General features: G+C 42.4%; 1 protein-coding gene across 3 annotated transcripts in view; it reads right to left on the bottom strand.

The window, feature by feature from the left end:
• klf12b (KLF transcription factor 12b) overlaps positions 1-15,611 on the bottom strand; it is a 163,293-nt gene that overhangs the window by 83,117 nt on the left and 64,565 nt on the right. For all 3 annotated transcript variants that reach the window (XM_021578620.3, XM_021578618.3, XM_090215165.1), the window contains exon 2: positions 7,172-7,253. In XM_021578620.3, coding sequence (XP_021434295.2) covers positions 7,172-7,237 — 66 coding nt within the window. In that variant the 5' untranslated portion in view covers positions 7,238-7,253. The remainder of the gene's footprint in view (positions 1-7,171; positions 7,254-15,611) is intronic.

Genomic DNA, 15,611 nt, shown 5'->3' with positions numbered 1-15,611 from the left:
CATTTTCCAGGCCACTTTAATGTCTATTTTAGATTACGGGGATATTATCTATATGCAGCAGCATCTTTACTTCAACCAGTAGATGCTGTTTTCCTCGGTTTATTACTGGTGATGGTTACAGAACTTACCATTGTGTTTTGTAAAAAATAAATAAATTCATAATTATCAGAGTTTTTCAATTTCTGCAAGCAATAGAACAGTGGCCACTGATATAATTTACGAAAACACCACTAGCTAACTACTTCTGGGGACGGTTAGTCAGGAAAAGGGCAATCAATTTATTTTTACATTAATCCGAATGGGTTTCACTAACAGCAGGGTCAAGTTGAACTCAAGACAGATTTTCTTAAACTGATCTGAGGCATGTGTAAGCCAATCAAGATTTAGATCTCCTAACACAACCAGTTCAGATACCAGAAAGGCTTTAATACAATCAGAAATAATATCAACGGCCTCCACCAAAGCCTCCAGTTGACTGTTCCTCCCACATACAGCCTCCAGTTGACTGTTCTTCCCACATACAGCCTCCAGTTGACTGTTCCTCCCACACAGCCTCCAGTTGACTGATCTTCCTACACACAGCCTCCAGTTGACTGTTCCTCCCACATACAGCCTCCAGTTGACTGTTCCTCCCACATACAGCCTCCAGTTGACTGTTCCTCCCACATACAGACTCCAGTTAACTGTTCTTCCCACATACAGCCTCCAGTTGACAGTTAATCCCACATACATCCTCCAGTTGACTGTTATTCCCCCATACAGCCTCCAGTTGACTGTTCTTGCCAAATACAGCCTCCAGTTGACTGTTCCTCCCACATACAGCCTCCAGTTGACTGTTCTTCGCACATACATCCTCCAGTTGACTGTTCTTCCCCCATACAGCCTCCAGTTGACTGTTCTTCGCACATACATCCTCCAGTTGACTGTTCTTCCCCCATACAGCCTCCAGTTGACTGTTCCTCCCACATACAGCCTCCAGTTGACTGTTCTTCCCACATACAGCCTCCAGTTGACTGTTCTTCCCACACACAGCCTCCAGTTGACTGTTCTTCCTACACACAGCCTCCAGTTGACTGTTCTTCCCACATACAGCCTCCAGTTGACTGTTCTTCCCACACACAGCCTCCATTTGACTGTTCTTCCCACACACAGCCTCCAGTTGACTGTTCTTCCCACATACAGCCTCCAGTTGACTGTTCCTCCCACATACAGCCTCCAGTTGACTGATCTTCCTACACACAGCCTCCAGTTGACTGTTCCTCCCCCATACAGCCTCCATTTGACTGTTCTTGCCAAATATAGCCTCCAGTTGACTGTTCTTCCCCCATCCAGCCTCCAGTTGACTGTTCTTCCCCCACACAGCCTCCAGTTGACTGTTCCTCCCACACACAGCCTCCATTTGACTGTTCTTCCCACACACAGCCTCCAGTTGACTGTTCTTCCCACATACAGCCTCCAGTTGACTGTTCCTCCCACACAGCCTCCAGTTGACTGATCTTCCTACACACAGCCTCCAGTTGACTGTTCCTCCCACATACAGCCTCCAGTTGACTGTTCCTCCCACATACAGCCTCCAGTTGACTGTTCCTCCCACACACAGCCTCCAGTTGACTGTTCTTCCCCCATCCAGCCTCCAGTTGACTGTTCTTCCCCCACACAGCCTCCAGTTGACTGTTCCTCCCACACACAGCCTCCATTTGACTGTTCTTCCCACACACAGCCTCCAGTTGACTGTTCTTCCCACATACAGCCTCCAGTTGACTGTTCCTCCCACACAGCCTCCAGTTGACTGATCTTCCTACACACAGCCTCCAGTTGACTGTTCCTCCCACATACAGCCTCCAGTTGACTGTTCCTCCCACATACAGCCTCCAGTTGACTGTTCCTCCCACACACAGCCTCCAGTTGACTGTTCCTCCCACATACAGAATCCAGTTGACTGTTCCTCCCACATACAGCCTCCAGTTGACTTTTCCTCCCACATACAGCCTCCAGTTGACTGTTCCTCCCACATACAGCCTCCAGTTGACCTTTCCTCCCACATACAGCCTCCAGTTGACTGTTCCTCCCACATACAGCCTCCAGTGGCCTCGATGGATGATCAGTCAACCTCATGTGACTTGGGAAATAATATTCAGGGTTTTAATTTTTTCAACTCACAGAAACAAAAGTTCTTTCTGCCTTATTAGCTATTATTAGCTTATTAGCTATTGACAACAAGAAGTCATTAGGGACAATTTAGACCCGTTTTTGTTTAATAATCTCCCCCTAGAGTAGATTGATGCACCGGTGGGTCAATCTAAGTAACATAATAAAAAAATCCCCATCAAAATCCGTCAGTTTAAGCTTGAGATAACTCTTTGTTTGCCTGGGCTGCGTCTCAATCCACCACATCAGCCTATGACGGCCTTCCTCATCTGCAGTGGAAGGTGGCCGAGCTACAGCGGAGTCAGACCTGGGCTAGGTATGTTCTGGGCTAGGTATGATTTCGCCAAAAAGCATTTTATAAATCTGACACCGTGGTTGTATTAACAAGAAGTTCATCTTTAAACCTATGTAAAATATGTTTTGTTTTCTGAATTTTTATAATGAGCTTTTCTGTATTTGAATTTGGCGCTCTGCAATCTCACTGGATGTTGGCCAGATGGGACGCTAGCGTCCCACATACCCTAGAGAGGTTAAACAAATCAAAATATATGTTATATTTGAGATTCTTCAAATAGCCACCCTTTGCCTTGATGACAGCTTTGCACAATCTTGGCATTCTCTCGAGCAATGGACATTTGACCGGTGGAAATTTGTGCTCTGGTCTGGAGTCCAAATGGATGATTTTTGGTTCCAACCGCCAAGTGTTTCTGAGATGTGGTGTGGGTGAACAGATGATCTCCGCATGTATATTTCCCACCGTAAAGCGTGGATGTGGTGTTATGGTCCTTTGCTGGTCACACTGTCTGTGATTTATTTAGAATTCAAGGCACACTTAACCAGCATGGCTAGCACAGCATTCTGCAGTGAAACGCCATTCCATCTGGTTTGGGCTTAATGGGTCAATCATTTGTTTTTCAACAGGACAATGACCCAACACATCTCCAGGCTGTGTAAGGGCTATTTGACCAAGAAGGAGAGTGATGGAGTGCTGCATCAGATGTCCTGGTCTCCACAATCACCTGACCTCAACCAAATTGAGATGGTTTGGGATGAGTTGGACCGCAGAGTGAAAGAAAAGCAGCCAACAAGTGCTCAGCATATGTGGGAACTACTTCAAGACTGTTGAAAAAGAAAATCAGCTGGTTGAGAGAGCTGTCATCAAGGCAAAGGGTGGGTATTTGAGTAGCAAACTATGATCGATAATGTCAAAAGCCACACTGAAGTCTAATGAAACATCCCCCACAATCTTGTTATTATCAATGTCTCTTAGCCAATCATCATTAATTTGTCTAAGTGCTGTGCTTGTTGAATGTCCTGAAAGTCTGGTCAAACACTATTTTTTCAAAAACTTTACTAAGGGTTGGTAACAGGCTGATTGGTCAGCTATTTGAGGCAGTAAAGGGGGCTTTACTATTCTTAGGTAGCAGAATGACTTTTGCCTCCCTCCAGGTCTGACGTTACACACTTTCTAGTAGGCTTAAATTGAAGATATGGCAAATAGGAGTGATAATATCATCCGTCAGACCCCAATGGCTTGCCATTGTTGATAGACAATAATTATTTCACCTCTTCCACACTCACTTTACAGAATTCAAAATTACAATTCCTGTCTTTCATAATTTGGTCAGATATAGTTGGATGTGTAATGCAGCGTTTGTTGCTGGCATGTCATTCCAAAGTTTGCTCTTCTTGCCAATGAAAAAATCATAAAAGTACTTGGCAATATAAGTCTTTTTTTATGAATGAGCCATCTGATTCAATGAATGATGGAGCTGAAAATGTCATTGAAGGTGCTTCAAAGCTTTTTACTATCTTTATGTCAGTGTAGTTTATTTTTATTTTTATTAAGTTTAGCCACAATTTCTCAATTTGCAGTACATTTGCCAATCGATTATGCAGCCAGACTTATTTGCCATTCCCTTTTCCTCATCCCTCTCAACCATAAAATGTTTAAATTCCTCATCAATCCACAGGGATTTAAACGTTTTTACAGCAATTTCATAAATGTGTTTGTTTGCTCTTCATTACACACCACGACCCAACAAATATTCTTTACATCAACAACATATGAATCACTACAAAACTTATTGTATGAACTCTTATTCACTATATTAAGCCCAGCCTTTGGAACTTTGGTTTTCCTAGATATGGCTACTATATTGTGATCACTACATCCGATGGATCTGGATACTGCTTTCAAGCACATTTCTGTAGCATTGGTAAAGATGAGATCAATACATGTTGATGATTTAATTCCTGTGCTGTTTCTAACTACCCTGGTAGGTTGACTGATGACCTGAACCAGGTTGTAGGTACTGGTTACAGTTTGAAGCTTTTTCTTGATGAAGCCAGTCAATATTTAAATCAACCAGAAAATACACATCTCTGTTGATATCACATACATTATCAAGGATTTCACACATGTTATCCAGATGTTGATTGTGGCCTGTGGAATGTTGTCCCACTCCTCTTCAAGGGCTGTGCAAAGTTGCTGCATATTGGCAGGAACTGGAACACGCTGAAATTCACATATACCCAAAGCATCCCAAACATGCTCAGGGGGTGACACGTCATTTTGCAGGCCACGGAAGAACTGGGACATTTTTAGCATCCATGAATTGTGTACAGATCCTTGTGACATGGGGCCATCCATTATCATGCTGAAACATGAGATGATGGCGGCGGACGAATGGCACGACAATGGGCCTCATGATCTCGTCACCGTGTCTCTGTGCATTCAAATTGCCTTTGATAAAATACAAGTGGGTTCATTGTCTGTAACCTATGCCTGCCCATACCATAACCACACCGCCAACATGGGGCACTCTGTTCACAACGTTGACATCAGCAAACAGCTCGCCCACACTCTGCCATCTGCCCTGTACAGTTGAAACCGGGATTCATCAGTGAAGAGCACACTTCTCCAACGTGACAGCCACCGAAAGTGAGCATTCGCCCACTGAAGTCGGTTACGACGCAGAACTGCAGTCAGGTCAAAACACTGGTGAGGAGCACAAGCATGCAGATGAGCTTCCCTGAGACGATTTCTGACAATATTTCTGTTGTGCAAATCAGCTGTCCGGGAGGCTGGTCTCAGACGGCTTATGGTAGAGAAATTTTATGAACATTCAATTATCTGGCAACAGCTCTGGACATTACTGCAGTCAGCATGCCAATTGTATTGTCCCTCAAAACTTGGGACATCTGTGGCATTGTGATGTATGACAAAACTGCACATTTTAGAGTGGCCTTTATTGTCCCCAGCACAAGGTGCACCTGTGTAATGATATGCTGTTTAATCAGTTTCTTGATATGCCACACCTGTCAGGTGGATGGAGTATCTTGGCAAAGGAAACATTGTCACTAACAGGGATGTCAACAAAAATAATAAAAAAAAAATAATAATAATAATGAAAAAAAATGATTGTAGAATTTTTTTAAATTTTATTTTAGCTCATGAAACACGGGACCAACACTTTACTTGTTTACATTTTTGCTCAGCATAAATAAGATTTCCTTTAATTCTAATTCAATTCAAATTGGACACTTGTATTGGAATGAAAGACCCCAACTCAATTTAGAAATGAGCCCATCCCGTCACAGACATTACATCTCCAATTACAAAACGCATTAGAATCAACAAGTTATTGATAACTGATATACTATTCATCATGGTGACAGCCATCACTAAAAATAAAACATTGGCTGGACTCCTCTGCACACACACAGCTGTAACAGCTACACAAAGCTCTGTCGTAACCTAGCAACAGCTTCTGCACAGCAGAAGACCACTTCATGTCTGTAGCTGATGATTTTTTGACTAAAGAGCACTTATGTTTGGGAAAAAAAAACAATAATATAGTACATCTTTGGACTCCTGTTACAGTACAGAGACTTCACGCAGTGGCCAAAACTAATTGCAATTACGTCATAACTGGCAGCTTTGCAGCGAGGAATGGTACAAGACATACACTTTACTTACTACACTACAGTATGCATCCCATCTAAGGTGGCTAATTGTGCAAATTAAGGGGAAAGCAAAGGATGAAGCATACCAAACACCCATGAAAGTGTCACTTTTTGTGCATATTGTGGTGACACAGTTTGGAGGGCTGCTATGCTCAGGTGGGCAAGAGCATCATGTTACAGGAAGAGTATTAAGAGAATCGTGACAAAGAGAGAGAGAGAGAGAGAGAGCTTTCTTTGTTTTCACGTCTTATCCTACTATGACACATATTGTTAGATACTTAAAACAAAATTCTTGTCGCAGTTGTTGCAAATTGTGAAGAAATGTCCTTACATGTCATGCCAGTCTTGAATTGAACGGAGAGAGGATTGGAACTGAAAGTATGTCTGAGGGGGAGAGTGGGGGATAGTGGGAGAGAACGAAGGGTGAGAGAGACTGTGTGTAGGCGAGTGAGAGAGATGGAGGGAGAGATGGAGGGATGATAGTGAGTGTTTGTATAGATGGAAAGACAGAGTTGGTTGGCTTTAGGCAGAGGACTGAGAGAGACAGATTCCAGCATACAGTTAGTTAGGGAGAGAAAGAGACTTATAGGGAGAGACTGAGACTGTGTGTGTGTTTTGATTTTGAATTGGAGAGAGGCAGAGAGAAAGGGGGAAAGAGAGGGCAGGAGAGACAAAGAAGCAAGAGAGAGATATACTTCGTTTTGGGAGTTTTCCTTGTGTCTCTCCCTGAAGCAGTTACTCTGCCCCCCTGCCAACATGGACTCCCTGCTAGCTAAAGCAACCTCACTGTAAGTCCTTTATGCATTCTGACCGCAGCTGTTAAAGCCCTCTCCTCTCCTCCTCACCACCACTCTCTACGACCACTCCTCCGAGCCCCTGCACTCTCTTCCCTTGTACTCCCTCCCTCCCTCCCTGTCACTAACTCTCTTTCTCTTCCTCTCTCTCTCTCGATCTCTTCCTCCCCCCAGGAGTGATTATAGGGCTATTGTCGATAGGAGGAAAGAAAAAAAGGAGGAAGGAAAAATAGGAAATGTTTGGAAAACTGCTCTCTTACCCCGTGTTCCGATTCCAGGGGCTCGGCTTTGACTCGGACTGCAGGCATTCCATCAAGCATTAACATCCTGTTCTCGGGCCGTCTGTGGAGGAAGAGAGGGAGGGGGAGGAGGTGTAAGACGGACGCTGAGTTTGACCATGACTAAGCATCTTAGTTTGACTTTGACACACGCATAAAGTAAAAAGCTGGAGCTGACACACATCCCCAAAAAGTTGGTAGAGGTGCTGACTAGCAGAATAATAAACTGCACAAAATTACAGAAAGTCACACCTCACATAGAAATATACGCAAGCAAATACTCTACACACATTCACATGCTTACAATCAAATAGATATTACAGGTATTACAGGTATTGTATGTGCGCTGACAAAAACAAACTTAAACACACCGACATACAGTACACAAAGAAATAATCGCGTCTAAGAACACACACACACACCGCACTCTCTCTGTATAAACAAGCCACATTTGTTTTGTATGAAACTACTGTGTTCACTGACGTCACTTGTCTGAGTGTTCCAGTATGTTTACAACTAATCAATGTGCAATAGAAATATAATTACCATATTTATATTCCCATAAAACTATAGCACAATAGCACAACCATGGAGATCCGATTCATTTCTATGTTTTTTTCTTGTTTTTTCTTGTGAAGCACATTGCGTTGCCTTTCATGTCTGAAATGTGCAGTATAAATAAAGCTCGATTTGATTTGATATTGGAACAACCATACAAATGGATGCGTCCCAAATGCCACCCTATGCGTACATAGCTGACTACTTTTGACCAGAGCCCTAATCACGTCTCAAAACACTCATTTATTATTTGCATTTTTTTTCATGGTCCGTTTTGTTAATTACTTCTCAACTTAGTATATCATGATCATGATTGCATTGCACAAAGGCAAAATAGTACAGCCATCTACAATATATGTGCCAAAAATGCTATTGGGAATGTTTCAAGCTTATCACCAAGTCATAGAGTAAAACACAACGTAACAAAGATATCGATCCATAGAGTATAAACAAGTATCCATGTTTGAGCACACAATGACTCGTCCAACTAACTTGTCCTAATATTCTGCTCGTACATGGATGTGACTTGTCTCTGTAACCAAAAATCATTGTTAGCAAATCTGTTAGCATATAATCAATCACACCAGGTATGGGGGAAGAAAGAGAGAATCGTAGAGCAAGGCTTTAATGCTTACACAGTGAGCTGTTTGTGCATCACTTTCTTTGTCAGCATCGCCTATACCTCCATAGGCAGGCAATCCAATGATTGTTTTCGGCAGTGTAAAATAATACATGTATTTGTAATCTGAATATCGGGTTGTTTCTGTAGCAGAATCTTCCCCTGGACACGTTTTTATCTAGAGGTTGGTTTGGGATTCTTCAATGTTTTGGTGAAAAGATAGTTCAAGAAAAGAACAACACACTGAAACACTTTTCAAATCCACTATGACCCATGAGGTCTGGGGAACAGCGGAGATCGTTACAGGTGATTGTCTGGATCATTGATAGTGTGGCGGGGTACAGGTGGAGAGGCAAATTGCTAGAGAAACAAACATTTTCTTCTGTTTCACGCATACTGACAATGACCCAGGTCTCTCCTTCACACACAGACTCTGATTTCCAGCTTCCTAGGCTGGGATTCAGTCCGATCACGGGTTATACAGTAGGTTTTGCGGTTTTTAAAAGCAATGTTTTTTATTTTATTTTATTTCACCTTTATTTAACCAGGTAGGTCAGTTGAGAACAAGTTCTCATTTGCAACTGCGACCTGGCCAAGATAAAGTATAGCAATTCAACACATACAACAACACAGAGTTACACATGGAGTAAACAAAACACAGTCAATAATAGAGTAAAAACAAAACAAAAAGTATATATACAGTGTGTGCAAATTAGTTAAGATAAAGGAGTTAAGGCATTAAAATAGGCCATGGTGGCAAAGTAATTACAATATAGCAATTAAACACTGGAATGGTAGATGTGCAGATGTTTGTAGAGATTGCATTCACGGTAAATGCTGCATATAATAGTTGCAATGCATTTAACCAGTGATCGCATTGGATCCCGGCCCTAGTTGTTCAGCAGACACTTTTGTCCAAAGTGACTCACAGTGAACCTGTACATTCAGTGTGCAGTGTGTGTGAGTGCATGGTGTGTGCGTGCGTGAGCATAATGTGTGACAATGAATAACCTGATTGAATGACCCATTCACAGTTGATTACGTCTTCTAAGAACACGATAATGAGTCGTACATTACAGTTCTTGGAGGGACAATGTGCTTAAGGAGACATTATATGTTAAAACAGCCCTTTGAAATTGACTGATTATGGCTTTCACTGTCTCTAGAATAGCACATTAAACAACATGCACCACATAATACTAGAGTACAGATACCAATGTTATAATGGGATTTCTCTGAAATTTCTGCATTGAAAACTATTGAATGTCATTCAATCTTTTTTTTGTTTCAAGTCCTAAGTGAAAATGCATTGCAATGTTTAAAGAAAGTACTGCCTATGTGATTCTGAATCTGAACCTCTACCCTACAGACACCTATCACAGTAACAGGGACACAAAGTACACTCATTCAATAATATGGGCAGCTCCTTAGTACTCAAACTACTCTACCTTTAAGACACTGTACGGTACCTTTAAGATGGCTCCTCAGAAGGAGCCAATGACAACAATGCATGTTCCGTCTCCCTTGGCCAAGGCCGACCTGAAGTAACCCAGCCTTTTATTATTTTAGCAGGCAGTACATGGAGGAATGCAAGCAAAGCAAAGCAAATATGCTCTAAACATCTCTGTTACACTCCACTTCTGGCATCAGCAACAGGATGTGTGGCCATGTCTCCACTCAGAACCCCATCGAAACTACTCTGGTGAGGGGAGAGAGAGCATCCTTGGCTGAGTTAACCCCCAAGTGTCTGGATCGTCGGATAATCACATTCACACATTGACGTGTACACAAACACACACATATAACAAAGCTGGCATGGAATCAGACTTCATATGTGATGAATACCCTTGCATGAGAAATGAAGACTTGCATTAGCTCCCCGAAGTAATGCTTAGGCTTTAGCTTAGCAAGGTTTTGTGGCTGGTTCGAACTATATATATTTTATATTTTTTTGTCCTAATTCGATACCCATTCATACATTTTGAACACATTCTAGGAATATACAGCATTATGTACATGCAAACAGATTATATATATATTTATAATCTCTTTGCATATAGTGGGGCAAAAAGTATTTAGTCAGCCACCAATTGTGCAAGTTCTCCAGTTAAAAAGATGAGAGAGGCCTGTAATTTGCATCATAGGTACACTTCAACTATGACAGACAAAATGAGAAGAAGAAAATCCAGAAAATCACATTGTAGGATTTTTTAAGAATTCATGAAATCACAAGTGAAATATATTGAAACACAGCTTAGCCTCTTGTTAATCACCCTGTCATCTCAGATTTTGAAATTATGCTTTACAGCCAAAGCAAGACAAGCATTTGTGTAAGTTTATCGATAGCCTAGCATAGCATTATGCCTAGCTAGCAGCAGGCAGCTTGGTCACGAAAATCAGAAAAGCAATCAAATTAAATCGTTTACCTTTGATGAGCTTCGGATGTTTTCACTCAAGAGACTCCCAGGTAGACAACAAATGTTCATTTTGTCCCATAAAGATAATTTTTTTATAGCCAAAACACCTCCGTTTGTACTTCACGATTGGTTGAGAAATCCACCGGAAACTGTGGTCACGACAACGCCGAAAAATATTCCAAATGACATCCATAAAAGCGACAGAAACATGGAAAACGTTTTTTTTTTAAATAATCCATCCTCAAGGTGTTTTTAAAATATCTATTCGATAATATATCAACCGGGACAGGTGGCTTCTTAGTAGGAAAGAGAGAAACAATGGCCGCATTTGTCTTTTACGCACAAAACACTCTGAGAGCCTCCAGCTGACCACTGACGCAATGTTGTCGTTCAGGCTCATTTTTCAAAATAAAAGCCTGAAATGATGTATTGTGACACTAGACACATTAGGGAAGCCATGGAAAACGGAATCTGGTTGATGTCTCATTCACTGCTCAATAGGGACGCATAGGAACGCAGAGCTTTCTAAATAAGAGTCCCTTCCTGATTGGATTTTTCTCAGGCTTTCGCCTGCAATATTAGTTCTGTTATACTCACAGACAATATTTTTACAGTTTTGGAAACTTTAGAGTGTTTTCTATCCTAAGCTGTCAATTATATGCATATTCTAGCATCTTGTCCTGACAAAATAGCCTGTTTACTTTGGGAACGTTATTTCTCCAAAAATGAGAATAGTACCCCCTAGTTTCAAGAGGTTTGGTCCTGGAGTGGCAAAGAGGAGTGTGACAAAATCCTGCCTGAGATGTGTGCAAACCTGGTGGCCAACTACAAGAAACATCTGTCCTCTGTGATTGACAACAAGGGTTTTGCCACCAAGTACTTAATCATGTTTTGCAGAGGGGTCAAATACTTATTTCCCTCATTAAAATGCAAATAATTTTTTGACATTTTTGACATGCGTTTTTCTGGATGTTTTTGTTGTTATTCTGTCTCTCACTGTTCAAATAAACCTACCATTAAAATTATAGACTGATAATTTCTTTGTCAATGGGAACACGTACAAAAAGCAGGGGATCAAATACTTTTTTCCATCACTGTATATCTCTCTGGTCACCTCCAAAACTAATTCTTCCTTTGGCCGCCTCTCCTTCCAGTTCTCTGCTGCCAATGACTGGAACGAACTACAAACATCTCTGAAACTGGAAACACTTATCTCCCTCACTAGCTTTAAGCACCAGCTGTCAGAGCAGCTCACAGATTACTGCACCTGTACATAGCCCGGCTATAATTTAGCCCGAACAACTACCTCTCCCCCTACTGTATTTATATATTTATTTTGCACCCCATTATTTCTATCTCCACTTTGCACATTATTCCACTGCAAATCTTCCATTCCAGTGTTTTACTTGCTATATTGTATTTACTTCGCCACCATGGCCTTTTTTTTGCCTTTACCTCCCTTATCTCACCTCATTTGCTCACATTGTATATAGACGTATTTTTCTACTGTATTATTGACTGTATGTTTGTTTTACTCCATGTGTAACTCTGTGTTGTTGTATGTGTCAAACTGCTTTGCTTTATCTTGGCCAGGTCGCAATTGTAAATGAGAACTTGTTCTCAACTTGCCTACCTGGTTAAATAAAGGTGAAATAAATAAAATAAAATAAAAAATGTTCTTAGCTTTATCCTGTGAAAACAGACACGTAAAAAGATTCTGGGGATGAGCATCTTCAGTATGTAACCATGGTTCCTCTTTAGTGCATTTAACTACATAGGTAAAAGCCTTGGGTAGCGTGTTTATTCAATTCCAGATCTGGAAGGTTAAAACCACCCTCAGACTTAGGAAAATGTATTTGCCCATATAAAGTCTGTTATGACTGAATATACTTTAAAAAAAGAATGCCTTAGGTGGGGTGATTGGTATTACCGAAAATATATACAAACGTTTGGGAATAGGTTTATTCTACCTGCATGAGATATGGGAAGAGTACATCACTTAATTAAAGCTGCTTTCATATTGTTGAGTAGTGGAATAAAGTTATACACTGCTCAAAAAAATAAAGGGAACACTAAAATAACACATCCTAGAACTGAATGAATGAAATATTCTTATTAAATACTTGTTTATTTTACATAGTTGAATGTGTTGACAACAAAATCACACAAAAATTATCAATGGAAATCAAATTTATCAACCCATGGAGGTCTGGATTTGGAGACACTCCAAATTAAAGTGGAAAACCACACTACAGGCTGATCCAACTTTGATGTAATGTCCTTAAAACAAGTCAAAATGAGGCTCTGTAGTGTGTGTGGCCTCCACGTGCCTGTATGACCTCCCTACAACGTCTGGGCATGCTCCTGATGAGGTGGCGGATGGTCTCCTGAGGGATCTCCTCCCAGACCTGGACTAAAGCATCTGCCAACTCCTGGACAGTCTGTGGTGCAACGTGACGTTGGTGGATGGAGCGAGACATGATGTCCCAGATGTGCTCATTTGGATTCAGGTCTGGGGAATGGGCGGGCCAGTCCATAGCATCAACGCCTTCCTCTTGCAGGAACTGCTGACACACTCCAGCCACATGAGGTCTAGCATTGTCTTGCATTAGGAGGAACCCAGGTCCAACCGCACCAGCATATGGTCTCACAAGGGGTCTGAGTATCTCATCTCGGTACCTAATGGCAGTCAGGCTACCTCTGGCGAGCACATGGAGGGCTGTGCGGCCCCCCAAAGAAATGCCACCCCACACCATGTCTGACCCACCGCCAAACCGGTCATGCTGGAGGATGTTGCAGGCAGCAGAACGTTCTCCACGGCGTCTCCAGACTCTGTCACGCCTGTCACATGCTCAATGTGAACCTGCTTTCATCTGTGAAGAGCACAGGGCGCCAGTGGCGAATTTGCCAAACTTGGTGTTCTCTGGCAAATGCCAAACGTCCTGCACGGTGTTGGGGTGTAAGCACAACCCCCACCTGTGGACGTCGGGCCCTCATACCACCCTCATGGAGTCTGTTTCTGACCATTTGAGCAGACACATGCACATTTGTGGCCTGCTGGAGGTCATTTTGCATGGCTCTGGCAGTGCTACTCCTGCTCCTCCTTGCACAAAGGCGGAGGTAGCGTCTCCTGATGTACTGGCCTGTCTCTTGGTAGCGCCTCCATGCTCTGGACACTACGCTGACAGACACAGCAAACCTTCTTGCCACAGCTCGCATTGATGTGCCATCCTGGATGAGCTGCACTACCTGAGCCACTTGTGTGCGTTGTAGACTCCGTCTCATGCTACCACTAGAGTGAAAGCACCGCAAGCATTCAAAAGTGACCAAAACATCAGCCAGGAAGCATAGGAACTGAGAAGTGGTCTGTGGTCACCACCTGCAGAACCACTCCTTTATTGGGGGTGTCTTGCTAATTGCCCATCATTTCCACCTGTTGTCTATTCCATTTGCACAACAGCATGTGACATTTATTGTCAATCAGTGTTGCTTCCTAAGTGGACAGTTTGATTTCACAGAAGTGTGATTGACTTGGAGTTACATTGTGTTGTTTAAGTGTTCCCTTTATTTTTTTGAGTAGTGTATTTCATTAAGCATCCTAAGTATTTAATAGTTTTTGTGGTCCACTTAAAGGATTTATGTAGATCGTGAGACGTCCTTTTTTTTTTTACTCCGCCCCTCTCTTTCGGAGGACAACTACCTTTTTGTTTTTTTAATAGCTTTTCTGCTACATATACATTTTACATACATACTTACTTTTATATAAAACAGTCACATAACAATAATGCATTACCAAATATAAGCTCTTTAATCCCACCCCTCAGCTACTCTCAGCCCATCTCACCTATCACCATAGACCACCTTCGATTGGTTTCCATGTGCCATATATTTTTAAATTGTGCTGTGATGTTTTACATAATTGGTAGATATCCTTTTTTCTTGTTGCCATAATTTCATTTTTTTCAAAGTAAATTTTATATCCTGAGATTTTAGAGTATTCTGAAAATATTTGTATGAAAGGGGGTGTCACATCTACTCCCGCTCACCTGCTCTGGCGCTCAATGTCGCCGGTCTACTAACCACCGGTCCTGGCAAACCATCATTATCCACACCTGGTAACCATCATTTCGCACACCTGCGCCCCATCATGAAGCACACACAGATTTCCCCTTTATCACCCATTAGGTAGTATTGTTTCCTGTTTTCATATTTAGATGCTACTCCTGTTTTTTGTATTCATGCCATGTTCGTTCCTATTAAACTCACCGACTGCACCTGCTTCCTGACTCCCTGCGTCTCTGTCACAGAATACTACCTCACAGAAAGGAACTATGACATCGGTGATCGGCAGCTCCTGGCGGTGAAGTTGGCATTTAAGAAGTGAGTGGAGACACTGGCTGAAGGGCCCCACAGACCTGTTTCTCATCCTCACCGACCATCAGAACCTGGAGTACATACCGACAGCGCGTCGGCTGAAACCCGCGCCAAGCAAGGTGGGCCCTTTTCTTATCTAGATTCAATTTCACCCTTTCATACCGCCCACGTTCGCCGAACATCAAAGCCAATGCCCTGTCCCATCTCCACGATTCCTGAGTACTACCCTCCCGAATCCTTGCCCCTTCCAGTAGGTCTTCTGGCACTATGGCCTTCTGGAGGACATCGTCTCAGACCATGGTCCCCAATTCACATCGTGAGTATGGAAAGTCTTCATGGAGAAGCTGAGTGTCAAGGTCAGCCTTACATCCGGGTCACGGCCTCAGTCCAATGGGCAGGTGGATTGGACCAACCAGGAGCTGGAGAGGTTCCTGAGGAGTCACTGTCAGGTCCA

The sequence above is a fragment of the Oncorhynchus mykiss genome, chromosome 22 (genome assembly GCF_057628025.1).
Source record: "Oncorhynchus mykiss isolate SJ-2025 chromosome 22, ASM5762802v1, whole genome shotgun sequence".
Lineage (NCBI taxonomy): Eukaryota > Metazoa > Chordata > Actinopteri > Salmoniformes > Salmonidae > Oncorhynchus > Oncorhynchus mykiss.
This window is presented reverse-complemented; position numbering and strand designations above follow the sequence as displayed.